Source organism: Heptranchias perlo, unplaced genomic scaffold (genome assembly GCF_035084215.1).
Source record: "Heptranchias perlo isolate sHepPer1 unplaced genomic scaffold, sHepPer1.hap1 HAP1_SCAFFOLD_204, whole genome shotgun sequence".
Classification (NCBI taxonomy): Eukaryota; Metazoa; Chordata; class Chondrichthyes; order Hexanchiformes; family Hexanchidae; genus Heptranchias; species Heptranchias perlo.
The window spans coordinates 297,405-325,000 of NW_027139218.1; the positions used below are offsets into that span (position 1 = coordinate 297,405).

The 27,596-nt window shown below is 47.2% G+C and overlaps 1 protein-coding gene across 1 annotated transcript in view; it reads right to left on the reverse strand.

The window, feature by feature from the left end:
- Positions 1 to 27,596, reverse strand: part of LOC137310055 (protocadherin-16-like) — a 351,469-nt gene that overhangs the window by 95,747 nt on the left and 228,126 nt on the right. The window contains exons 4-6 of the mRNA XM_067978016.1: positions 26,922 to 27,158; positions 19,747 to 20,754; positions 16,082 to 16,269 (exon numbers count right to left, since the gene is read on the reverse strand). Of these exons, the coding sequence (XP_067834117.1) occupies positions 16,082 to 16,269; positions 19,747 to 20,754; positions 26,922 to 27,158 (1,433 nt within the window). The remainder of the gene's footprint in view (positions 1 to 16,081; positions 16,270 to 19,746; positions 20,755 to 26,921; positions 27,159 to 27,596) is intronic.

Genomic DNA, 27,596 nt, shown 5'->3' on the forward strand with positions numbered 1-27,596 from the left:
CATCCCACTGAAATTGGCCCTCCTCCAATTGAGTATTTTTACTTTAGAGTGGTCCATGTCCTTTGAGTTTCCAAAGTACTGTACTCAGTTTGATGACACCAATTCTTCTAAAAATCTAACTGGAAACATTTGAGTAATAAAAAATTTTATAAATAAAACATATATGGAGAGGGTTGATGAGGGGAGTGCGGTTGATGTTGTGTATATGGACTTTCAAACGGCATTTGATAAAGTACCACATAATAGATTTATTAGTAAAATTAAAGCCCATGGGATTAAAGGGACAGTGGCAGCGTGGATATAAAATTGTCTAAGGGACAGAAAGCAGAGAGTAGTGGTGAACGGTTGTTTTTCAGACTGGAGGGAAGTTTACAGTGGTGTTCCCCAGGGGTCAGTATTAGGACCACTGCTCTTTCTGATATATATTAATGTCCTGGACTTGGGTATAGAGGGTATAATTTCAAAGTTTGCAGATGACACAAAACTCAGAAATGTAGTAAAGAATGTGAAAGATAATAACAGAGTTCAGTAGGGCATAGACAGACTGGTGAAATGGGCAGACACACGGCAGATTAAATTTAACACAGAGAAGTGTGAAATGATGATTTTGGTAGGAAGAATGAGGAGAGGCAAAATAAACTAAATGGTACAATTTTAAAGGGGGTGCAGGAACAGAGAGACCTGGGGGTGCACATGCACAAATCTTTGAGCGTGGCAGGACAAGTTGAGGAGGCTGTTAAAAAAGCAAATGGGATCCTGGGCTTTATTAAAAGAGGCACAGAGTACAAAAGCAAGGAAGTTTCCAAAACCTTTATAAAACACGGGTTAGATCTCAGCTGGAATACCGGGGACGCAAGTTTCGGCCGGCCCGAGGGCTCCCCTGCAATCAGCGTTCCATTCTGCTCCTTGCACGTGGAATCAATGCAATTTGTGCTTTCCACTACCAGGGGGAGAGCAATCTCTTAAAGAGAGGATGTTTCTTAGATATCTCTTAAAGGGAGCTGGTAACTGTTATTTGCTGAAAATAACAGTCTACTGACTGCATGGAGTCTGAACAGAGATCAGACATCACACACGTAAAACACAGATACAGGTCCCATCCCTATGTTTACACACTGATGAGTTATGTTAAAACATTGAATAAAGGTTGCGCACCACTAAATCCCACATCCTCCAATCCGCACACCAGATTTCACCAATCTGCCGATCTGAGTTGGTACCAGGCCTGCGGGAGTGCTTGCACCAGGGTTCTCTGCTGATGAACTAGAGGCCCTGGTGCAAGAGGTGGACAGGAGGAGGGAGATCCTATATCCCCGGGGGGGGGGGTGTTGGGGAGGTGAACAAGAGACCCTCCAGACATTTATCCAAAAGGCAGTGGGAGGCAGCGGGGAATGAAGTCAATGCCGGGGAACAGCATCATGAAGATGGATGCAGTGCAGGAAGGAGTTCAATGCTTTGACATGAGTGGTCAAGGTGAGTGAGGTCAACTGTCAAGTGGCGTCTCCGACCAACTGCTCCACACACTGCACCCCATCACCCACACACCAATAAACTCTCTCCATCAGTACTCAACTCTTCCAATCAGACGCTTCCTCTCACCCTTACACATTACCACTGTTTCAAGCCGCCCACCCACAATTCACAGGCCACACACACTGGCAGCTATTCAACCATGACAGGCACATCACCCAGAGACACATCCCACTTTCTTGCAGGAGAAGGTGGCGCATATCACGAGGCAGCAAGTGGCCGTGGCATTTAGCCCCTCGATCCTGCTCCACCATTCATTGAGATCATGGTGGACCTGTGACCTAACTCCATATACCTGCTTTAGCCCCATATCCCTTAATACCCTTGGTTCACAGAAACCTATCAATCTCAGATTTAACATTCACAAGTGAGCGAGCATCAACTGCCATCTGCGGAAGAGCGTTCCAAACATCTCCCACCCTTTGCGTGTAGAAGCATTTCCTAACTTCACTCCTGCACGTCCTGGCTCTAAATATTACGCTATATCCCCGTGTCCCAGTATTGGAGTCTAGGAGACCGCCAAAAATAGTTACAAATGTCTCGGCAGCAGAGGCAATAATCCAGCCACTAACCTGTAAATCCTGCATGGCCCCTTTAAATAGCGCTGGTGGGGGGTCCTCCAGACACTCTAAGACATGTTCAGATGGTCGGGTTAAGACTCTGCATTGAGTTGAGCGTTAAGTCCCAAAATGGTGTCTATCAGATTAAATCAGCGTTGCACACTGATTGAAGCCGTTTTCTCTCGACTATACATGATTCCAGCGTTCATCATCTGCGCCTAAAGGGCCTTGGTGAGACCACACCTGGAGTATTGTGTGCAGTTTTGGTCTCCTTACCTAAGAAAGGATATCCTTGCCATAGAGGGAGTGCAGTGAAGGTTCACCAGACTGATTCCTGGGATGGCAGGACTGTCGTATGAGGAGTGATTGTGTCGACTAGGCCTGTATTCACTCGAGTTTAGAAGAATGAGAGGAGAGCTCATTGAAACATATAAAATTCTGACAGGGCTAGACAGACTGGATGCAGGGAGGATGTTTCCCCTGGCTGGGGGGTCCAGAACGAGGGGTCACAGTCTCAGGATACGGGGTAGGACATTTAGGACTGAGATGAGGAGAAATTTCTTCACTCAGAGGGTGGTGAACCTGTGGAATTCTCTACCACAGAAGGCTGTGGAGGCCAAGTCACTGAATATATTTAAGAAGGAGCGAGATAGTTTTCTAGACACAGAAGGCATCAAGGGGTATGGGGAGAGAGCGGGAATATGGTATTGAGATAGAGGATCAGCCATGATCATATTGAATGGCGGAACAGACTTGAAGGGCCGAATGGCCTACTCCTGCTCCTATTTTCTAAGTTTCTATGTTTCTACGTAATGTATCCAAGTTTGCTGATGATACAAAGCTAGGTGGGAAAGTAAGCTGTGAGGAGGACACAAAGAGTCTGCAAAGGGATATAGACAGGTTAAGTGAGTGGGCAAGAAGGTGGCAGATGGAATATAATGTGGGGAAATATGAGGTTATGCACTTTGGTAGGAAGAATAGAAAAACAGAATATGTTTTAAATGGTAAGAAACTATTAAATGTTGGTGTTCAGACGGATTTGGGTGTCCTTCTACAAGAAAAAAGGAAAGTTTACATGCAGGTACAGCAGGCAATAAGGAAGGCAAATGGCATGTTGGCCTTTACGAACATACGAACATACAAATTAAGAGCAGGAGTAGGCCATTCGGCCCCTCGAGCCTGCTCTGCCATTTGATAGGATCATGGTTGATCTGATTGTGACTTCAACCATACTTAGGAAAAAGAGGGCGGTCAGGAGCAGTGTTGGCCCCTCAAAAACTGAAAGTGGGGATATTGTCATTGACAATTGGGAAATGGCGGACATGTTGAACAATTACTTTGCGTCAGTATTTACAGTAGAAAAAGAGGATAGCATGACGGAAATCCTAAGAAAACTAATATTGAATCGGGGACAGGGACTCAATAAAATTAACATAAGGAAAACAACAGTAATGAAGAAAATAATAGCACTAAAGAGTGACAAATCCCCAGGACCAGCTGGTTTCCATCCCAGGGTTTTAAAGGAAGTAGGTGAGCACATTGCAGATGCCCGAACTATAATCTTTCAAAGTTCTCTAGATTCAGGAACTGTCCCTCTAGATTGGAAAATTGCACATGTCACTCTGCTTTTAAAGAAAGGAGAGAGAGGGAAACCAGGGAATTATAGACCAGTTAGCCTAACATCTGTTGTGGGGAAAATGCTGGAGTCTATAATTAAGGATAGGGTGACTGAACACTTCGAGAATTTTCAGTTAATCAGAGAGAGCCAGCATGGGTTTGTGAAAGTTAGGTTGTGCCTGACAAAACTGATTGAATTTTTTGAAGAGGTGACTAAAGTAGTGGACAGGGGAATGTCAATGGATGTTATTTATATGGACTTCCAGAAGGCATTTGATAAAGTCCCACATAAGAGACTGTTAGCTAAGATAAAAGCCCATGGAATCGAGGGAAAAGTACGGACTTGGTTAGGAAGTTGGCTGAGCGAAAGGCGACAGAAAGTAGGGATAATGGGTAGGTACTCACATTGGCAGGATGTGACTAGTGGAGTCCCGCAGGGATCTGTCTTGGGGCCTCAATTATTCACAATATTTATTAACGACTTAGATGAAGGCATAGAAAGTCTCATATCTAAGTTTGCCAATGACACAAAGATTGGTGGCATTGTCAGCAGTGTAGATGAAAACATAAAATTACAAAGGGATATTGATAGATTAGGTGAATGGGCAAAACTGTGGCAAATGGAATTCAATGTAGACAAATGTGAGGTCATCCACTTTGGATCAAAAAAGGAAAGAACAGGGTACTTTCTAAATGGTAAAAAGTTAAAAACAGTGGATGTCCAAAGGGACTTAGGGGTTCAGGTACATAGATCATTGAAGTGTCATGAACAGATGCAGAAAATAATCAATAAGGCTAATGGAATGCTGGCCTTTATATCTAGAGGACTAGAGTACAAGGGAGCAGAAGTTATGCTGCAGCTATACAAAACCCTGGTTAGACCGCACCTGGAGTACTGTGAGCAGTTCTGGGCACTGCACCTTCGGAAGGACATATTGGCCTTGGAGGGAGTGCAGCGTAGGTTTACTAGAATGATACCCGGACTTCAAGGGTTAAGTTACGAGGAGAGATTACACAAATTGGGGTTGTATTCTCTAGAGTTTCGAAGGTTAAGGGGTGATCTGATTGAAGTTTATAAGATATTAAGGGGAACAGATAGGGTGGATAGAGAGAAACTATTTCCGCTGGTTGGGGAAAAATTAGAGCCAGATCTTTCAGGAGTGAGATTAGAAAACACATCTACACACAAAGGGTGGTAGAAGTTTGGAACTCTCTTCCGCAAATGGCAATTGATGCTAGCTCAATTGCTAAATTTAAATCTGAGATTGATAGCTTTTTGCCAACCAAAGACATTAAGGGATATGGGCCAAAGGCAGGTATATGGAGTTAGATCACAGATCAGCCATGATCTTATCAAATGGCGGAGTGTGCTCGAGGGGCTGAATGGCCTACTCCTGTTCCTATGTTCCTATATACCCCTTCAAGTCCCCTCTGGATCTTATATGTTTCAATAAAATCACCTCTCATTCTTCTAAATTCCAGTGTATACAGGCCCAACTTGCCCAACCTTTCCTCATAAGATAACCCCCTCATCCCAGGAATCAGTTGAGTGAACCTTCTCTGAACCGCCTCTAAAGCAATTATGTCCTTTCTTAAATAAGGAGACCAAAACTGCACACAATATTCTCGATGTGGTCTCACCAATGCCCTGCACAACTGGAGCAAAACATCTCTACTTTTATATTCCATTCCCCTTGCAATAAATGACAACATCCCATTTGCCTTCCTAATCACTTGCTGTACCTGCACACTAACTTTTTGTGATTCATGTACCAGGACACCCAGATCCCTCTGTACCTCAGAGTTCTGCAATCTCGCTCCATTTAAATAATATACTGCTTTTCTATTCCTCCTGCCAAAGTGGACAAGTTCACATTTTCCCACATTGTACTCCATCTGCCAAATTTTTGCCCACTCACTTAACCTATCTACATCCTTTGCAGACTCCTTATGTCCTCTTCACAACTTACTTTCCTAACTACCTTTGTATCATCAGCAAATTTAACAACCAGACATTCGGTCCCTTCATCCAAGTCATTGATATAGTTGTAAATAGTTGAGGCCCCAGCACTGATCCCTGTGGCACTCTACTCGTTACATCTGGCCAACCTGAAAATGACCCATTTATGCCTACTCTCTGTTTCCTGTTAGCTAACCAATCCTTTATCCATGCTAATATGTTACCCCCTCCACCATGAGCTCTTATTTTGTGTAGTAGCCTTTGATGTGGCACCTTGTCAAATGCTTTCTGGAAATCCAAGTACACCACATCCACAGGATCCCCTTTATCCACGTCAAAGACCTCTAATAAATTAGTCAAACACGATTTCCCTTTCACAAAGCCGTGTTGACTCTGCCTGATTGCATTGAGATTTTCTAAGTGCCCTGCTGTACCTCCTTAACAATAGATTCTAGCATTTTCCCTATGACAGATGTTTAGCTAACTGGCCTGTAGTTTCCTGCTTTCTGTCTCCCTCCTTTCTTGAATAGAGGAGTGACATTCGCTATTTTCCAATCTGATGGGACCCTTCCAGAATCTAGGGAATTTTGGAAAATTAATACCAATGTATCGACTATCTCTGCAGCCACTTCTTTTAAGACCCGAGGATGAAGTCCGTCAGGACCTGGGGATTTGTCAGCTTTTAGATCTAATATTTTTTTCCCTGGTGATTGTAAATGTTTTAAGTTCCTCCCTCCCTTTCACCTCTTGATTCACAATTATTTCTGGCATGTGATTTGTATCCTCTACAGTGAAGACGGACGCAAAATATCTGTTCATCGCAAGGGGGTTGGATTACAAGAGTAAGGAAGACTTGCTGCAATTGTACAGGGCTCTGGTAGACCTCACCTGTGTACAGTTTTGATCTTCTTACCTGAGGAAGAATATACTTGGCTAAAGTGGACTGGGTAAACAGATTAGATGGTATGATGGTGGATAAGCAGTGGCAAACATTTAAAAAGATATTTTATGACTCACAACAAAAATATATCCCTGTGAGGAGGAAAGACTCCACAAAAAGGGTGAACCAACCATGGCTAACTAAGGAAGTCAAGGATGGTATCAGGTTAAAAGAAAAAGCATACAACATGGCAAAGATTACTGGTAAGCCCGAAGATTAGGAAAACTTTAAAAACCAGCAAAGGATGACTAAAAGAATAATAAAGAGGGAGAAAATAAATTATGAGAGTAAACTAGCAAGAAATATAAAAACTGACAGTAAAAGCTTCTGTAAGTATATAAAAAGGAAGAGGGTAGCTAAAGTAAACATTGGTCCCTTACAGGATGAGACTGGGGAAATAATAATGGAAAACAAGGAAATGACAGAGGAATTGAACAGATATTTTGTATCTGTCTTCACAGTAGAAGATACTAATAACATATCAATAATAATAGAAAATCAAGGGGCAAAGGGGAGGGAGGAACTAAAAACAATCACTATCACTAGACAAAAAGTACTGGGTAAACTAATGGGTCTAAAGGCTGACAAGTCCCCTGGACCTGATGGCTTGCATCCGAGGGTCTTAAAGGAAGTCGCTACAGAGATAGTGGATGCATTGGTTGTAATCTTCTAGAATTCACTAGAGTCTGGGAAGGTCCCAGCGGATTGGAAAACCGCAAACGTAACACCCCTATTCAAGAAGGGAGTGAGACAGAAAGCAGGTAACAATAGGCCAATTAGCCTAACATCTGTTGTTGGCAAAATGCTAGAATCCATTATTAAGGAAGTAGTAGCAGGACATTTGGAGACTCATAATACAATCAAGGAGAGTCAACATGGTTCTATGAAGGGGAAATCGTGTCTGACAAATTTATTAGAGTTCTTTGAGGAAGTAACGGGCAGGGTGGATAAAGGGGAACCAATGGATGCAGTATATTTGGATTTCCAAAAGGCATTCATTCGATAAAGTGCCACATAAAAGATTACTGCACAAGATAAGAGCTCATGGTGTTGGGGGTAATATACTGGCATGGATAGAGGATTGGCTAACTAACAGAAAATAAAGAGTCGGGATAAAGGGGTCATTTTCAAAATGGCAATCTGTAACTAGTGGGATGCCGCATGGATCAGTGCTGGGGCCTCAACTATTTACAATATATATCAATGACTTGATTTATATTGTGTCTTGTGGCTAAATTTGCTGATGATACAAAGATAGGTGGAAAAGCAAGTTGCGATGAGGACTCAAAGTGTCTGCAAAGGGATATTGACAGGTTAAGCAAATGGGCAAAAATGTGGCAGATGGAATATAATGTGGGAAAATGTGAAGTCATCCACTTTGGGAGGAAAAATAAAAAAGCAAAATATTATTTGAATGGAGAAATACTACAAAATGCTGCGGTACAGAGGGATCTGGGTGTCCTCGTACATGAAACACAAAAAGTCAACATACAGGTGCAGCAGGTAATCCGGAAGGCAAACGGAATATTGCCCTTTATTTCTAGGGGGATGGAGTATAAAAGCAGGGAAGTCATGCTACAACTGTACAGGGTGCTGGTGAGACCACACCTGGAGTACTGCATACAGTTCTGGTGCCCTTATTTAAGGAAGGGCATACTTGCATTGGAGGCAGTTCAGAGAAGGTTCACAAGGTTGATTCCAGGTATGGAAGGGTTGTCTTATGAGGAAAGATTGAACAGGTTGGGTCTATACTCATTGGAGTTTAGAAGAATGAGAGGAGATCTTATTGAAACATACAAGATTCTGAGGGAACTCGATAGGGTAGATGCTGAGAGGATGTTACCCCTCATGGGGGAATCTAAAACTAGGGGGCACAGTCTCAGAATAAGGGGTCGCCCGTTTAAGACGGAAATGAGGAGGAATTTCTTCTCCCAGAGGGTCGTGAATCTTTGGAATTCTTTACCCCAAAAAGCTGTGGAGGCTGAGTTATTGAATACATTCAAGGCTGAGTTAGACAAATTTTTGATCAGCGAGGGAGTCAAAGGATATGGGGAAAAGGCGGGAAAGTGGAGTTGAGGTAAAAATCAGATCAGCCATGATCTCATTAAATGGCGGAGTAGGCTCAAGGGGCCGAATGGCCTACTCCTGCTCCTATCTCTTACGATCTTATGGTCCTATACTTGCCTTAGAGGCGGTGCAAAGAAGGTTCACTAGATTGATTCCTGGGATGAGAGGGTTGTCCTATGAGGAGAGGTTGAGTAGAATGGGCCTATACTCTCTGGGGTTTAGAAGAATGAGAGGTGAGCTCTTTGAAACATATAAAATTCTGAGAGGGCTTGACAGAGTAGATGCTGAGAGGCTGTTTCCCCCAGCTGGAGAGTCTAGAACTAGGGGGGCATAGTCTCAGGATAAGGGGTCGGCCATTTAAGACTGAGGTGAGGAGGAATTTCTTCACTCAGAGGGTTGTGAATCTTTGGAATTCTCTAACCTAGAGGGCAGTGCATGTTCAGTCATTGAGTTCAAGACTGAGATCGATAGATTTTTGGACTCCAGGGGAATCAAGGGATATTGGGGATCAGGCTGCAAGTGGAATTGAGGTCGAAGATCAGCCATGAAGTGATTGAATGGCGGAGCAGGCTCGAGGGGCCGAATGGTCTACTCCTGCTCCTATTTCTTATGTTCTTATGTTCTTAACCGATTTATTGAAATGGTAGCAGGGTGAGGGACCTCAGTTACGTGGATAGACTGGAGAAGCTGGGGTTGTTCTCCTTAGAGCAGAGAAGGTTAAGGGGAGATTTGATAGACGTGTTCAAAATTATGAACAGTTTTGATACAGTAAATAAGGAGAAACTGTTTCCAGTGGCAGAAGGGTCGATAACCAGAAGATACAGATTTAAGGTGATTGGCAAAAGAGCCAGAGGCGACACGAAGAAACATTTTTTCAGTGAGTTGTTCTGATCTGGAATTCACTGCCTGAAAGGACGGTGAAAGCAGATTCAATAATAACTTTAAAAAGGGAATTGGATAAATACTTGAAGGGAAAAAATTGCAGGGCTCTGGGGAAAGAGCGGGGGAGTGGGACTAATTGGAGAGCTCTTTCAACGAGCCAGCACAGGAACGATGGGCCATATAGCCACCTCCTTTGCTGTGCCCACTGATACTATGATATCTGATGAAGTGAGAGTTAAATATTTGTGCACAAAGAAAGCAAATAAGACTTTGCATTAACGATCTTGTATTGTTTATTTCTACAATGTTCTTGGGTCAAGGATTAAATGAACTACAATCCACAAGCCCCCAGACTGGCTGTTATTATAGATTTAAATCACACAGAAGGATTCTTGGCAGCTGAGTATCGTGTTTATCAGGGCCCAGCTGTCCTTGTTCGCTGTCCACACACCCATTGGGCGAAGAGGATTTCGAGGTTTTGTGCACTGAGATCTGTTTGTGTACTTTCCTTCTATTTTGCGAACATTGACGAGATATTAGAAACTGTCAACAGAATCCTGTTGAGCTCGAAATCTTCCATCTACTCGTTCTTCCTCTGTCAATATTCTCACTGTTCAATCAGAAACTCATGACACAATCCACTACTTTAACTCACTGTATCGCAGGACCTCCAAACTGTAGGAACACAGGAATATAGGAACAGGAGGAGGCCATTCAGCCCCTCGAGCCCGCTCTGTCATTTGATAAGATCATGGCTGATCTGTGATCTATCTCCATATACCTGCCTTTGGCCCATATCCCTTAATACCTTTGGTTGCCAAAAAGCTATCTATCTCAGATTTAAATTTAGCAATTGAGCTCGTATCAATTGCCGTTTGCGGAAGAGAGTTCCAAACTTCTACAACACTTTGTGTGTAGAAATGTTTTCTAATCTCGCTCCTGAAAGGTCTGGCTCTAATTTTTAGACTGTGCCCCCTACTCCTAGAATCCCCAACCAGCGGAAATAGTTTCTCTCTATCCACCCTATCTGTTCCCCTTAATATCTTATAAACTTCGATCAGATCACCCCTTAACCTTCGAAACTCCAGAGAATGCAACCCCAATTTGTGTTATCTCTCCTCGTAACTTAACCCTTGAAGTCCGGGTATCATTCTAGTAAACCTACGCTGCACTCCCTCCAAGGCCAATATGTCCTTCCGAAGGTGCGGTGCCCAGAACTGCTCACAGTACTCCAGGTGCGGTCTAACCAGGGTTTTGTATAGCTGCAGCATAACTTCTGCCCCCTTGTACTCCAGTCCTCTAGATATAAAGGCCAGCATTCCATTAGCCTTATTGATTATTTTCTGCACCTGTTCATGACACTTCAATGATCTATGTATCTGAATCCCTAAGTCCCTTTGGACATCAGCTGTTTTTAACTTTTTACCATTTCGAAAGTACCCTGTTCTATCCTTTTTTGATCCAAAGTAGATGACCTCACATTTATCTACATTGAATTCCATTTGCCACAGTTTTGCCCATTCACCTAATCTATCAATATCCCTTTGTAATTTTATGTTTTCATCTACACTGCTTACAATGCCACCAATCTTTGTGTCGTCGGCAAACTTAGATATGAGACTTTCTACGCCTTATGTTCATCTAAGTCGTTAATAAATATTGTGAATAATTGAGGCCTCAAGACAGATCACTGCGGGACCCCACTAGTCACATCCTGCCAATGTGAGTACCTTCCCATTATCCCTACTCTGTCGCCTTTCGCTCAGCCAACTTCCTAACCAAGTCCGTACTTTTCCCTCGATTCCATGGGCTTCTATCTTAGCTAACAGTCTCTTATGTGGGACTTTATCAAATGCCTTCTGGAAGTCCATATAAATAACATCCATTGACATTCCCCTGTCCACTACTTTAGTAACCTCTTCAAAAAACTGAATCAGGTTTGTCAGGCACGACCTACCTTTCACAAATCCATGCTGGCTCTCTCTTATTAACTGAAAATTCTCGAGGTATTCAGTCACCCTATCCTTAATTATAGACTTCAGCATTTTCCTCACAACAGATGTTAGGCTAACTGGTCTATGTATGTATGTAAGGGGCCAACACTGCTCCTGACCACCCTCTTTTTCCTAATATAACTATAAAAGTTCTTGTATTGGTTTTGATATCCCTTGCAAGTTTCTCTTCATACTCTCTTTTTGTAGCTCTTACTATCTGTTTTGTGACCCTTTGTTGATCTTTGTATCTTTCCCATTCACCAGGATCTGTGCCATTTTTTGCCTTTTTGTATGCCCTTTCCTTATGTCTTATACTGTCCCTTACCTCTTTAGTTGTCCATGGCTGTTTTTATCGGCAAGTAGAGTTCTTGCCCCTCAGGGGTATAAACCGATTCTGTATCACGTTAAATGTTTCTTTAAACATTTCCCACTGATCATCAGTCGTTTTACCCATTAACAGATTTGCCCAGTTTACTGTGGACAGTCTCTGTCTCATCCCATTGAAGTCGGCCTTACCCAAGTCTAGAATCTTCGCAGCTGATTCACTTTTTTCCCTTTCAAACAATACATTGAACTCGATCATGTTATGATCACTATTGGATAGATGTTCACGCACAGTTAACTAAATCTGATTCATTATTCATTACTAAATCTAGTATGGTTTGCCCCCTTGTTGCCTCTCGGACATACTGCTGTAGAAAACTATCCCGGACACACTCAAGAAATTCACTACCTTTCTGACAGTTGCTAGTCTGCTTTTCCCAATCTATGTGAAGGTTAAAGTCCCCATTAAGACCACTATGCCTTTCTTACACGCTTGTCTAATCTCTGCATTTATACAATCTCGCACTTCAGAGCTGCTGCCAGGGGTCATAGGAAACATAGGAAATATAGGAACATAGGAAAATAGGAACAGGAGTAGGCCATTCAGCCCCTCGAGCCTGCTCCGCCATTTGATAAGATCATGGCTGATCTGTGATCTAACTCCATATACCTGCCTTTGGCCCATATCCCTTAATACCTTTGATTGCCAAAAAGCTATCTATCTCAGATTAGGGTCCTATATACAACTCCCACTACAGTCTTAGATCCTTTCCTATTTCTCAATTCAACCCATAAGGTCTCTGTTGGCTGCTTACCTCTCGTTATATCCCCCTTTATCATTGAAGTGATTTCATCTCTAATCATTAAGGCTACTCCTCCCCCTCTTCCATTTTCCCTGTCTCTCCTGTAGACCTTATAACCCGGTATATTTAGTTCCCAATCCTGACCATCCTGCAGCCATGTCTCAGTGATAGCTATCATGTCATACCCTCCAATTTGAATTTGAACCTGTAGTTCATTTAATTTATTCCTTATACTCCGTGCATTTGTATATAGAACTCTTAGTTGGGCCACACACCCGAGCCTGACCTTCAGCTTTGATGCTGGGTTAATCGCCTTACGCCTTCTAGTTTTCACTTTATCTGTAGTGCCTAAAGTACACTTTCTTTCTGCTGCTCTACGCTTTTCCCTTTCACTTGTTCTTGAACAACTGTTTATATTATTTGTATTGTAGATTTCCCCTGGGTCTTCCCCTCTCTTGCTGCTTTCAACTTTACTCCCTTCTGACTCCCCGCTCAGGTTCCCATCCCCCTGCCACTCTAATTTAAACCGTCCCCAACAGCACTAGCAAACCCCACTGCGAGGATATTAGTCCTGGTTCTGTTGAGGTGCAGCCCGTCCGGCTTGTACAGGTCCCACCTTCTCCAGAATTGGTCTCAATTCCTCAGGAATCTAAATCCCTCCCTCCTGCACCAACCGTCCAGCCACGCATTCATCTGGTCTATTCTCCTATTCCTTTACTCACGAGCACTGCTCACCCCCAAACTGTGGGACTCCTCACCCCCAAACTGTGGGACTCCTCACCCCCAAACTGTGGGACTCCTCACCCCCAAACTGTGGGACTCATCACCCCCAAACTGTGGGACTCATCACCCCCAAACTGTGGGACTCCTCACCCCCAAACTGTGGGACTCCTCACCCCCAAACAGTGGGACTCCTCACCCCCAAACTGTGGGACTCCTCACCCCCAAACTGTGGGACTCCTCACCCCCAAACTGTGGGACTCCTCACCCCCAAACTGTGGGACTCCTCACCCCCAAACTGTGGGACTCATCACCCCCAAACTGTGGGACTCATCACCCCCAAACTGTGGGACTCCTCACCCCCAAACAGTGGGACTCCTCACCCAAAAACTGTGGGACTCCTCACCCCCAAACTGTGGGACTCCTCACCCCCAAACTGTGGGACTCCTCACCCAAAAACTGTGGGACTCCTCACCCAAAAACTGTGGGACTCCTCACCCAAAAACTGTGGGACTCCTCACCCCCAAACTGTGGGACTCATCACCCCCAAACTGTGGGACTCCTCACCCCCAAACTGTGGGACTCCTCACCCAAAAACTGTGGGACTCCTCACCCCCAAACTGTGGGACTCATCACCCCCAAACTGTGGGACTCCTCACCCAAAAACTGTGGGTCTCCTCACCCCCAAACTGTGGGACTCCTCACCCCCAAACTGTGGGACTCCTCACCCCCAAACTGTGGGATTCCACACCTTTAAACCATGGGACTCGTCTCTGCCTCCTTCTTTAGGGCCCTCTGTAAAACCTACCTCTTTGGCCAAGCTCTTAAGTCACCTGTCCGAATGTTTCCTTCTGTGTCTCAGTCATTATTTCTGATTACGCCTTGGGATGTTTTCCTGTTAAAGGCGCTAAATAAATGCAAGTTATCATAGAATCATAGAATAGACTCATTGAAAATTTACGGCATTGGAGGCCATTCGGCCCATCGTGTCCACGCCGGCTGAGAAACGAGCCCCCCGGCCTAATCCCACTTCCCCGCATTTGGTCCGTAGCCCTGCAGGTCACGGCTCTTCAGGTGCACATCCAGGGATTTTTTAAATGAGTTGAGGGTTTCTGCCTCTACCACCCTCTCAGGCAGTGAGTTCCAGACCCCCACCACCCTCTGGGTGAAAAAAAGTTTCCTCATTACTGCTCTAATGCTTCCACCAATCACTTTAAATCTATGCCCCCTGGTTATTGACCCCTCCACAAAGGGAAATAGATCCTCCCTATCCACTCTATCTGGGCCCCTCATAATTTTATACACCTCAATCAAATCACCCCTCAGCCTCCTCTGTTCCAAGGAAAACAACCCCAGCCTATCTAATCTTTCCTCATAGTTAAAATTCTCCAGCCCTGGCAACATCCTCGTAAATCTCCTCTGTACCCTCTCTAGTGTAATCACATCTTTCCTGTAATGTGACCAGAACTGTACACAGTACTCAAGCTGTGGCCTAACCAGTGTTTTATACAGTTCCAGCATAACCTCCCTGCTTTTCTATTCTATGCCTCAGCTAATAAATGAAAGCATTCCATATGCCTTCTTAACCACCTTATCTACCTGTCCTGCTACCTTCAGGGATCTGTGGACATGCACTCCAAGGTCCCTCACTTCCTCGACACCTCTCAGTATCCTCCCATTTATTGTGTATTCCCTTGCCTTGTTTGCCCTCCCCAAATGCATTACCTCACACTTCTCTGGATTGAACTCCATTTGCTACTTTTCTGCCGACCTGACCAGTCCATTGATATCTTCCTGCAGTCTACAGCTTTCCTCCTCACTATCAACCACACGGCCAATTTTTGTGTCATCCACAAATTTCTTAATCATGCTCCCTACATTTGAGTCCAAATCGTTAATGTATACCACAAAAAGCAAGGGACCAGTACTGAGCCCTGCGGCACCAAACTGGAAACAGCCTTCCAGTTACAAAAACACCCGTCGACCATTACCCTTTGCTTCCTGCCACTGAGCCAATTTTGGATCCAATTTGCCACATTCCCTTGGATCCCATGGGCTTTTACTTTTTTGACCATTCTGCCATGTGGGACCTTGTCAAAAGCCTCGCTAAAATCCATGTAGATTACATCAATTGCACTACCCTCATCGATCCTCCTTGTCACCTCCTCGAAAAATTCAATCAAGTTAGTCAGACACGACCTCCCCTTAACAAATCCGTGCTGACTGTCCTTGATTACTCCGTGCCTTTCTAAGTGACAGTTTATCCTGTCCCTCAGAATTGATTCCAATAATTTGCCCACCACCGAGGTTGGACTGACTGGCCTGTAATTACTCGGTCTATCCCTCTCTCCCTCTTTAAACAACGGTACAACATTAGCCGTCCTCCAATCCTCCGGCGCACCTGTATCCAGTGAAGTTTGGAAAATGATTGTTAAAGCCTCCGCTATTTCCTCCCTGGCTTCTTTTAACAGCCTGGGATACATTTTTTCCGGGCCTGGTGATTTATCCACTTTCAAAGATGCTAATCCTAAGTTGTTGTTATAATGAAGTCGGCACACAATACAAAGCAGGGAGTTCTGAGATTTGGTGCTGTGTTTGATCCAACTGACCTGTGACCAGTGACCCTGTTTTCGATGAACTCGATGTGACTCAGGGGTTGGAGTGGAGCCTGTGACCTCTCTTACCTGAAATACAAGCTCCTTTCCCATTGGCACGTTGGTAAAGACAGGAGAATTATCGTTCTCATCCAACACCATCACGTAGACGCAGCCCGTTGCGCTGCGGGGAGGGGAGCCCCCATCTTGGACCACCACGGTTACCTGGTGACTGGCCTGGTGTTCTCGGTCGAACATCTGCTTCGTGCTGATCTCACCTGGAAAGAGAATTAAAGGAATGTGCTTGATGAGGGTTTAAAATCTTACTCTGAACTGTATCAGTGGATCAGGGGGTGATTTGCTGCTCCAGTGAGGTACTGAAACACACAGTGAGCCTCAATCCCCAGTCTGCGTTAACGTAACTGATCCCAGCTTGGGAGGCAGTGCAGCTACCAGTGGACCCACCAGCATCAGGAAAAGCAAAATCAGCCAGGCTCCTGCTGCTGATCACTGGAATCACTCAGGGAATACAGCGCTTGTGGGCAAACTGTGATTCCTTCATGGTTCAATATCCAACACTCACTGTCTTTAGTCACACAAACAGAATAAACACTTGCATGATATAGTGGAGTATCCCCAGTGCAAGAGAACCTGTACCCCAGTGAGAGTCAGTGTCTGTGGGACCCGTACCCCAGTGAGAGTCAGTGTCTGTGGGACCCGTACCCCAGTGAGAGTCAGTGTCTGTGGGACCCGTACCCCAGTGAGAGTCGGTGTCTGTGGGACCCGTACCCCAGTGAGAGTCAGTGTCTGTGGGACCCGTACCCCAGTGAGAGTCGGTGTCTGTGGGACCCGTACCCCAGTGAGAGTCAGTGTCTGTGGGACCCGTACCCCAGTGAGAGTCAGTGTGTGTGGGACCCGTACCACAGTGAGAGTCAGTGTCTGTGGGACCCGTACCCCAGTGAGAGTCAGTATCTATCGGACCTGTACCCCAGTGAGAGTCAGTGTCTGTGGGACCCGTACCTCAGTGAGAGTCAGTGTCTGTGGGACCCGTACCCCAGTGAGAGTCAGTGTGTGTGGGACCCGTACCTCAGTGAGAGTCAGTGTCTGTGGGACCCGTACCCCAGTGAGAGTCAGTGTCTGTGGCACCCGTACCCCAGTGAGAGTCAGTATCTATCGGACCTGTACCCTAGTGAGAGTCAGTGTCTGTGGGACCCGTACCCCAGTGAGAGTCAGTGTCTGTGGGACCCGTACCCGAGTGAGAGTCAGTGTCTGTGGGACCAGTACCCCAGTGAGAGTCAGTGTCTGTGGGACCCGTACCCCAGTGAGAGTCAGTGTCTGTGGGACCCGTACCCGAGTGAGAGTCAGTGTCTGTGGGACCAGTACCCCAGTGAGAGTCAGTGTCTGTGGGACCCGTACCCCAGTGAGAGTCTGTGTCTGTGGAACCCGTACCCCAGTGAGAGTCAGTGTGTGTGGGACCCGTACCCCAGTGAGAGTCAGTGTCTGTGGGACCCTCGGGGCAGTGTCCGAGGCCCAACCACCTTCAGCTGCTTCATCAATGACCTTCCCTCCATCATAAGGTCAGAAACAGGGACGTTCACTGATGATTGCACAATGTTCAGTTCCATTCGCAACCTCTCAGATAATGAAGCAGTCCGTGGCCGCATGCAGCAAGACCTGGACAATATCCAGGCTTGGGATGATAAGTGGCAAGTAACATTCGCGCCAGATAAGTGCCAGGCAATGACCATCTCCAACAAGAGAGAGTCTAACCACCTCCCCTTGACATTCAACGGCATTACCATCGCCGAATCTCCCACCATCAACATCCAGGGGGTCACCATTGACCAGAAACTTAACTGGACCAGCCATATAAATACTGTGGCTATAAGAGCAGGTCAGAGGCTGGGTATTCTGCGGTGAGTGACTCACTTCCTGACTCCCCAAAGCCTTTCCGCCATCTACAAGGCACAAGTCAGGAGTGTGATGGAATACTCTCCACTTGCCTGGATGAGTGCAGCTCCAACAACACTCAAGAAGCTCGACACCATCCAGGACAAAGCAGCCCACTTGATTGGCACCCCATCCACCACCCTAAACATTCACTCCCTTCACCACCGGCGCACTGCGGCTGCAGTGTGTACCATCCACAGGATGCACTGCAACAACTCGCCAAGGCTTCTTCGACAGCACCTCCCAAACCCGTAACCTCTCCCACCTGGAAGGACAAGAGCACCAGGTACATGGGAACAACACCACCTGCACGTTCCCCTCCAAGTCACACACCATCCCGACTTGGAAATATATCGCCGTTCCTTCATCGTCGCTGGGTCAAAATCCCAGAACTCCCTTCCTAACAGCATTGTGGGAGAACCTTCACCACACGGACTGCAGCGGTTCAAGAAGGCGGCTCACCACCACCTTCTCAAGGGGCAATTAGGGATGGGCAATAAATGCCGGCCTCGCCAGCGATGCCCACATCCCATGAATGAATAAAAAGAAGGCTATGGACCAAGTGCTGGAAAGTGGGATTAAGCTGGGTGGGTGGCTCATTTTCAGCTGGCATGGACACGTTGGGCCGAATGGCCTCCTTCTGTGCTGTAAATTTCCTATGATTCTATAATTCTATGATTCTTTGCCCTTGACACTATTACTATCCCAGTCTATATTGGGATAGTTGAAGTCCCCCAGTTATCACTGCTCTATAGTTCTTGCTCTCTCCGTAATTTCCCTGCAAATTTGCTCCTCTATCTCCTTCTCACTAGTTGGTGGCCTATAGAATACATCCAGTAGTGTTATGGCACCTCTATTGGTTCTTAACTCTAACCAAATAGATTCTGTCCTTGACCCCTCCAGGACATCCTCTCTCTCCAGCACTGTAATATTCTCCTTAATCAATTCTGCCCCCCCCACCCCCCCTCCTTTCTTTCCTTCCCCATCGTTCCTGAACACCTTGTATCCAGGAATATTTAGTACCCAATCCTGCCCTTTTTTGAGCCAGGTCTCCGTTATCGCTACGACGTCATATTCCCATGTGATTATTTGTGCCTGCAGCTCACCGACCTTGTTTACTACACTTCATGCATTTACACACACACCGTAAACCTATCTTAGACCTTCTTGTACTCTCTCTTCATCTGATCCCACCTAATACTGTACTATTTCTTGCTCTCGTGCTATCTTTCTCTCCCAATCCTTTGTGCACCTTGTTTCTCCTTTCCAATGCTACATCCTGGTGCCCATCCCCCCACCAAATTAATTTAAATCCTCCCCCACAGCACTGGTGAACCTCCCCGTGAGGACATTGGTCCCGGCCCTGTCCAGGTGGTTGAAAAGAAAAAAATTCACTTGAGGAGAAAAAAACTTCACAGAGGAAAGACCAGGGGAATAGAACTAATTGGAAAGCTCGTTCAAGGATCCGGCACAGACGCAATGGGCCGAATGGCCTTCTCCTGTGCTGTACCTGCTATGATACCAAGATTTCCCCTCTCTCTAACCCAGGGATCACTGGACAATGATCAGGAGCAGGAACCCCAGCTGATTTCCTCTCTCTCTCTAACCCAGTGGTCACTGGGGAGTGACCCTGGCTGATTTCCCCTCTCTCTCACCTGGGGGTCACTAAATCAGTTGTTTCTCCTCTCTCCCTGACTCAGCATAGACTGTGGATGGAACCTCCCTGTGTTGGACTCAGTGCCACACGGGGCAGGGCAGTTACTCAGTGAGGCCATGCTGTCTGTACCCGAGTTTGCCCTGATTACCTGTCAGTGAGTTGATGTGGAAGCTGGAGAGGGCCGGGAACAGTCTATAGGTCAGTTTACTGTTCAGACCATGATCTCGATCTGTAGCCAGGATCCGTCCAATCACCGATGCTGGTGGTGCATTCTCCTGCACTGTGAAGAAGTAGCGATCCTCGCTGAGTTTTGGACTGTTGTCGTTCTCGTCTGTGACTGAGACTCTGACAGTGGTGGTCCCTGTTTTTTTCTGGTCGCCCACACTGCTGGAAGCGACAATGGTCAGACTGAAGAGGTCCTTATTCTCACGGTCCAGCGCGCTCTTCACGTACAACCAACCACTTTCGGGGATGATTCCAAAATTCGCAGAGTCGCCATCAGAGCGCAGGTGGTAAGTGATGTGGGAGGCGGTACTGTCCTGCCTCAGCGCACGCACCTGGAGAAATCGGGACTTGACAGGTGTTCCTTCCTTGACCTCGACTCGATAGGTCAAGGTGTCAAAGATGGGGGCATTATCGCTCTCATCCTGGACGTGAACCACCAACGTGAAGGTAGAGCTGAGCTGTGGAATCCCACTGTCCTTTGCCACGATCTTCAAGTCATAGCGTGGGACTGTCTCGTAACTCAAGGATCCAATCATACGGATCTTTCCAGAAGGTCGGTCGATGCTGAAAGTTCTCTCTGCGTTGGAGACAATGTCGAATTGCACCTGCCCATTGGCCCCACTATCCCGGTCCTCTGCAGTGACGGTGTAAATGATGGAGCCAATCTGCGTGTTCTCCGGGACTAGAATGGACTCGGAGGAGGTCGGGAATGTTGGTGTGTTGTCATTGATGTCAGAGATTGTGATTTTGACTTTGGCACTGCTGTACGCAGGTGGGGAGCCACTGCGAGCTTGGACATCCAGGATCACAACAGGGTGAGCCTCATGGTCCAGGGGCAGGCTGGTCCTGATCAACCCTGAGCTGATGTCAATTCCAAAGTAACCGTTGGGGTCTCCAGAGGAGATGGAGTAGAAGACGGAATCGGAGTGACCTGATAGTCAGAAAGAGAGACAGCAATCAGTTTAAAACAGGATAACAAAGCTGAAAATCGTCATCTCTCTTCTACTTGGGTTATGTCCGTACCCTTACGCCCTGCTCAAATCACCTGTCTGTCCAGTTCATTGTTGCATTAATTCACTGTGTTGTGTATCACATGAAGCAATGTGACGCAACACGCATGAATACATATCCCACTGGTTGGTTATTTGGTCACATATTAATTTAATCCTCTTACTATTATGAGGGATTTTGATAGGATAGACAGGGAGAAACTGTTTCCACTGGCAGGAGGGTCGGTAACCAGAGGACACAGATTTAAGATCATTGACAAAAGAACCAGAGGGGGAGATGAGGAGGAATCTTTACGCAGCGAGTTGTTCTGATCTGGAATGCGCTGCCTGAAAGTGCGGTGGAAGCAGATTCATCAATAACTTTCAAAAGGGGATTGGATATCCGATCAAACAGCACAGAAGGTGGCCATCCGGCCCATCGTTCCTGTGCTGGCTCTTTAAAAGAGTTACCCAATTAGTTTCATTTCCCTGCCCTTTATTCACAGAGCTCCACATTACATCCACACCACACCCTCGATCAGATCTCTTATAAAGGGATACAAGAGTGTTCCCAATATATACGTACCACCTGAATACAATTAACACTAATTGATATAAATCACATGGATACAATTAACATTTTCTCCTTATTTAATCTGTCAAAACCCCTCATGATTTTGAACACCTTCATTAAATTTCCCCTTAACCTTCCCTGTTCCAAGGAGAACAACCCCAGCTTCTCCTGTCTCTCCACGTAACTGAAATCCCTCATCCTTGGAACCAACGGATCAGATCAAAGCTCTGCAGTCCTGCCACATCCAGTCGTGAATGGTGGTGGACAATTAAACAACTAACGGGAGGAGGAGGCTCTGTAAACATCCCCATCCTCAACGATGGCGGAGTCCAGCACGTGAGTGCAAAAGACCAGGCTGAAGTGTTTGCAACCATCTTCAGCCAGAAGTGCCGAGTGGCTGATCCATCTCAGCCTCCTCCCGATATCCCCACCATCACAGAAGCCAGTCTTCAGCCAATTCGATTCACTCCACGTGATAGCAAGAAACGGCTGAGTGCACTGGATACAGCAAAGGCAATGGGCCCTGACAACATCCCAGCTGTAGTGCTGAAGACTTGTGCTCCAGAACTAGCTGCGCCTCTAGCCAAACTGTTCCAGTACAGCTACAACATTGGCATCTACCCGACAATGTGGAAAATTGTCCAGGTATGTCCTGTCCACAAAAAGCAGGACAAATCCAATCCGGCCAATTACCGCCCCATCAATCTACTCTCAATCATCAGCAAAGTGATGGAAGGTGTCGTCAACAGTGCTATCAAGCGGCACTTACTCACCAATAACCTGCTCACCGATGCTCAGTTTGGGTTCCGCCAGGACCACTCGGCTCCAGACCTCATTACAGCCTTGGTCCAAACACGGACAAAAGAGCTGAATTCCAGAGGTGAGGTGAGAGTGACTGCCCTTGACATCAAGGCAGCATTTGACCGAGTGTGGCATCAAGGAGCCCTAGTAAAATTGAAGTCAATGGGAATCAGGGGGAAAACTCTCCAATGGCTGGAGTCATATCTAGCACAAAGGAAGATGGTAGTAGTTGTTGGAGGCCAATCATCTCAGCCCCAGGGCATTGCTGCAGGAGTTCCTCAGGGCAGTGTCCTAGGCCTAACCATCTTCAGCTGCTTCATCAATGACCTTCCCTCCATCATAAGGTCAGAAATGGGGATGTTCGCTGATGACTGCACAGTGTTCAGTTCCATTCACAACCCCTCAGATAATGAAGCAGTCCGAGCCCGCATGCAGCAAGACCTGGACAACATCCAGGCTTGGGCTGATAAGTGGCAAGTAACATTCACGCCAGACAAGTGCCAGGCAATGACCATCTCCAACAAGAGAGAGTCTAACCACCTCCCCTTGACATTCAACGGCATTACCATCGCCGAATCCCCCACCATCAGCATCCTGGGGGTCACCATTGACCAGAAACTTAACTGGACCAGCCATATAAATAATGTGGCTACAAGAGCAGGTCAGAGGCTGGGTATTCTGTGGTGAGTGACTCACCTCCTGACTCCCCGAAGCCTTTCCACCATCTACAAGGCACAAGTCAGGAGTGTGATGGAATACTCTCCACTTGCTGGATGAGTGCAGCTCCAACAACACTCAAGAAGCTCGACACCATCCAGGACAAAGCAGCCCACTTGATTGGCACCCCATCCACCACCCTGAACATTCACTCCCTTCAGCACTGGCGCACAGTGGCTGCAGTGTGTACCATCCACAGGATGTACTGCAGCAACTCACCAAGGCTTCTTCGACAGCACCTCCCAAACCCGTGACCTCTACCACCTAGAAGGACAAGAGCAGCAGGCACATGGGAACAACACCACCTGCACGTTCCCCTCCAAGTCACACACCATCCCGACTTGGAAATATATCGCCGTTCCTTCATCATCGCTGGGTCAAAATCCTGGAACTCCCTTCCTAACAGCACTGTGGGAGAACCGTCACCACACGGACTGCAGCGGTTCAAGAAGGCGGCTCACCACCACCTTCTCAAGGGCAATTAGGGATGAGCAATAAATGCCGGCCTCGCCAGCGACGCCCACATCCCATGAACGAATAATAAAAAAAATAAATCTCCTCTGCACCCTCTCTAAGGCCTTCACATCCTTTCTGAAGTGCGGTGCCCAGAATTGGACACAATACTCCAGCTGAGACCTAACCAGTGTTTTATAAAGGTTTAGCATAACTTGTGCTCTACGCCTCTATTAATAAAACCCAGGATCCCATTTGCTTTTTAATAGCCTTCTCAACTTGTCCTGCCACCTTCAAAGATTTGTGCGTGTGTACCCCCAGGTCTCTCTGTTCCTGCACCCCCTTTAAAATTGTACCATTTAGTTTATATTGCCTCTCCTCATTCTTCCTACCAAAATGCATCACTTCACACTTCTCTGCGTTAAAATTTCATCTGCCAGAAGGGTGTGAGAGTGACCATTGCCCAGTCAGTGTGAAAGGTGAGTGACCGTCTCCCAGTCAGGGTGATGGGTGTGAGAGAGTGACCATCCCCCAGTCAGGGTGAAGGGTGTGAGAGTGACCGGTGCCCAGTCAGTGCGAAGGGTGAGAGAGTGACCATTGCCCAGTCAGTGTGAAGGGTGAGAGAGTGACCGTTCCCCAGTCAGTGTGAAGGGTGAGAGAGTGACCGTTCCCCAGTCAGTGCGAAGGGTGAGAGAGTGACCATTGCCCAGTCAGTGTGAAGGGTGAGAGAGTGACCGTTCCCCAGTCAGTGTGAAGGGTGAGAGAGTGACCATTCCCCAGTCAGTGCGAAGGGTGAGAGAGTGACCGTTCCCCAGTCAGTGTGAAGGGTGAGAGAGTGACCGTTCCCCAGTCAGTGTGAAGGGTGAGAGAGTGACCATTGCCCAGTCAGTGTGAAGGATGAGAGAGTGACCGTTCCCCAGTCAGTGCGAAGGGTGAGAGAGTGACCATTGCCCAGTCAGTGTGAAGGATGAGAGAGTGACCATTGCCCAGTCAGTGTGAAGGATGAGAGAGTGACCATCCCCCAGTCAGTGTGAAGGATGAGAGAGTGACCGTTCCCCAGTCAGTGTGAAGGGTGAGAGAGTGACCGTTCCCCAGTCAGTGCAAAGGGTGTGAGAGTGACCATTTCCCAGTCAGTGTGAAGGGTGAGAGAGTGACCGTCCCCATGTCAGTGTGAAGGGTGTGAGAGTGACCGTCCCCAGTCAGGGTGAAAGGTGAGAGTGACCGTCCCCAGTCAGGGTGAAGGGTGAGAGTGACCGTCCCCAGTCAGTGTGAAGGGTGAGAGAGTGACCGTTCCCCAGTCAGTGCGAAGGGTGTGAGAGTGACCGTTCCCCAGTCAGTGCGAAGGGTGTGAGAGTGATCATTTCCCAGTCAGGGTGAAGGGTGAGAGTGACCGTTCCCCAGTCAGCGTGAAGGGTGCAAGAGTGACCATCCCCCAGTCAGTGTGAAAGGTGTGAGAGTGACCATTGTCCAGTCAGTGTGAAGGGTGTGAGAGTGACCGTCCCCCAGTCAATGTGAAGGGTGTGAGAGTGACCGTCCCCAGTCAGGGTGAAGGGTGAGAGTGACCGTCCCCAGTCAGGGTGAAGGGTGAGAGTGACTGTCCCCAGTCAATGTGAAGGGTGAGAGTGACCGTCCCCAGTCAGGGTGAAGGGTGAGAGTGACCGTCCACAGTCAGGGTGAAGGGTGAGAGTGACCGTCCCCAGTCAGGGTGAAGGGTGAGAGTGACCGTCCCCAGTCAGCGTGAAGGGTGAGAGTGACCGTCCCCAGTCAGGGTGAAGGGTGAGAGTGACCGTCCCCAGTCAGGGTGAAGGGTGAGAGTGACCATCCCCATGTCAGTGTGAAGGGTGAGAGAGTGACCGTTCCCCAGTCAGTGCGAAAGGTGTGAGAGTGACCATTGCCTAGTGAGTGTAAAGGGTGTGAGAGTGACCGTCCCCCAGTCAGTGTGAAGGGTGTGAGAGTGACCATTCCCCAGTCACTGTGAAGGGTGTGAGAGTGACCAGTCACCAGTCATTGTGAAGGGTGAGAGTGACCGTCCCCAGTCAATGTGAAGGGTGAGAGTGACCGTCCCCAGTCAGGGTGAAGGGTGAGAGTGACCGTCCCCAGTCAGGGTGAAGGGTGAGAGTGACCGTCCCCAGTCAGCGTGAAGGGTGAGAGTGACCGTCCCCAGTCAGGGTGAAGGGTGAGAGTGACCATTCCCCAGTCACTGTGAAGGGTGTGAGAGTGACCAGTCACCAGTCATTGTGAAGGGTGAGAGTGACCGTCCCCAGTCAATGTGAAGGGTGAGAGTGACCGTCCCCAGTCAGGGTGAAGGGTGAGAGTGGCCGTCCCCAGTCAGGGTGAAGGGTGAGAGTGACCGTCCCCAGTCAGGGTGAAGGGTGAGAGTGACCGTCCCCAGTCAGGGTGAAGGGTGAGAGTGACCGTCCCCAGTCAGGGTGAAGGGTGAGAGAGTGACCGTTCCCCAGTCAGTGCGAAAGGTGTGAGAGTGACCATTGCCTAGTGAGTGTAAAGGGTGTGAGAGTGACCGTCCCCCAGTCAGTGTGAAGGGTGTGAGAGTGACCGTTCCCCAGTCACTGTGAAGGGTGTGAGAGTGACCAGTCACCAGTCAATGTGAAGGGTGTGAGAGAGACCAGTCACCAGTCAATGTGAAGGGTGAGAGTGACCGTCCCCAGTCAGGGTGAAGGGTGAGAGTGACCGTCCCCAGTCAGGGTGAAGGGTGAGAGTGACCGTCCCCAGTCAGAGTGAAGCTGTTGCTAATTATGGGATGCAGGTATCTCGAAGGCATCAACATGATGCACTCGATGATTGTACGGATTGATGCACATTTGGGATCCATCCTTGGATGGAGATTTGAGAGAAGAGTGACAGGAATCGTTCTGGAACTTGGGGAGTGACGTGAACCTGTTTTGGGGAGAGGGGTACGTGATCCAGGTTTGTAAATCCAGAGCGGAAAGGATAATATAAACAGGCAAGGGGCTGTTAGTAGAATACCTGAACTCATAGGTGATTCTCCACGAGAACCCATCGCCTGTTCAAAGTTCAGCTGCACCTGATCTGCAGCACTGATTATCCTTTCTCGTCTCATAGGAAAATAGGAACAGGAGTAGGCCATTCAGCCCCTCGTGCCTGCTCTGCCATTTGATAAGATCATAGCTGATCTGTGATCTAACTCCATATACCTGCCTTTGGCCCATATCCCTTAATACCTTTGGTTGTCAAAAAGCTATCTATCTCAGATTTAAATTTAGCAATTGAGCTAGTATCAATTGCCGTTTGCGGAAGAGAGTTCCAAACTTCTACAACCCTTTGTGTGTAGAAATGTTTTCTAATCTCACTCCTGAAAGGTCTGGCTCTAATTTTTAGACTGTGCCCCCTACTCCTAGAATCCCCAATCAGCGGAAATAGTTTCTCTCTATCCACCCTATCCGTTCCCCTTAATATCTTATAAACTTCGATCAGATCACCCCTTAACCTTCGAAACTCCAGAGAATACAACCCCAATTTGTGTAATCTCTCCTCGTAACTTAACCCTTGAAGTCCGGGTACCTTTATGCTGAAACCGTTGCTCACCTGGAGTGTTGAGTGCGCTCACTGAGCCGATAGTTACTCCCCTCCGTACGTCTTCAGAAGCTGTGAAGAAGTATTGGGCTTGTTCGAAGAGCGGGGGTGAGACCAAACCCGAGACGATGCTGATATTCACCTTGGCGTTCACTGGCGATGTCAGACCGCCTGCGTCTCGTGCAGAGATGAGCAGCTGTTGCACCGTGTTGGCTTTGCCATGTAGTGATGTGGCAAGGGAGAGAACACCTGTGGTAGGAATTAATGGGACAGAGCTGAGAGAACTTGTCCCAACGCCCGGAGTCAGCAATGTCGGCTTCAGCTCTTGTCCCTACACCTGAGCTCCAGGTCAGAAGCCTCACTCCACCTGCTGCCATAACAACAGTGGAGTGAGGCTTCTGACCTGTCAATGACCCTTGACCTTGACCCTATTGGAGCTCCCGGAGCCAGAAAATTTGCTTGTTCTTTATATAGAATTATATAGAAATTACAACATGGAAACTGGCCATTCGGCCCCACCAGTCCATGTTGTTGTTTATCCTCGACACGAGCAGGGTCCTAATCCCATGTTCACAACCCTCTCCCATCTCCCTTTAGCCCCCTTTCCTTCAATCACCTGTCTAACCTATTTTTAAATGTTGACAGGGGCTCAATTTTAAAAGCAAAATCTGGGTGTGTTGGGGGCAG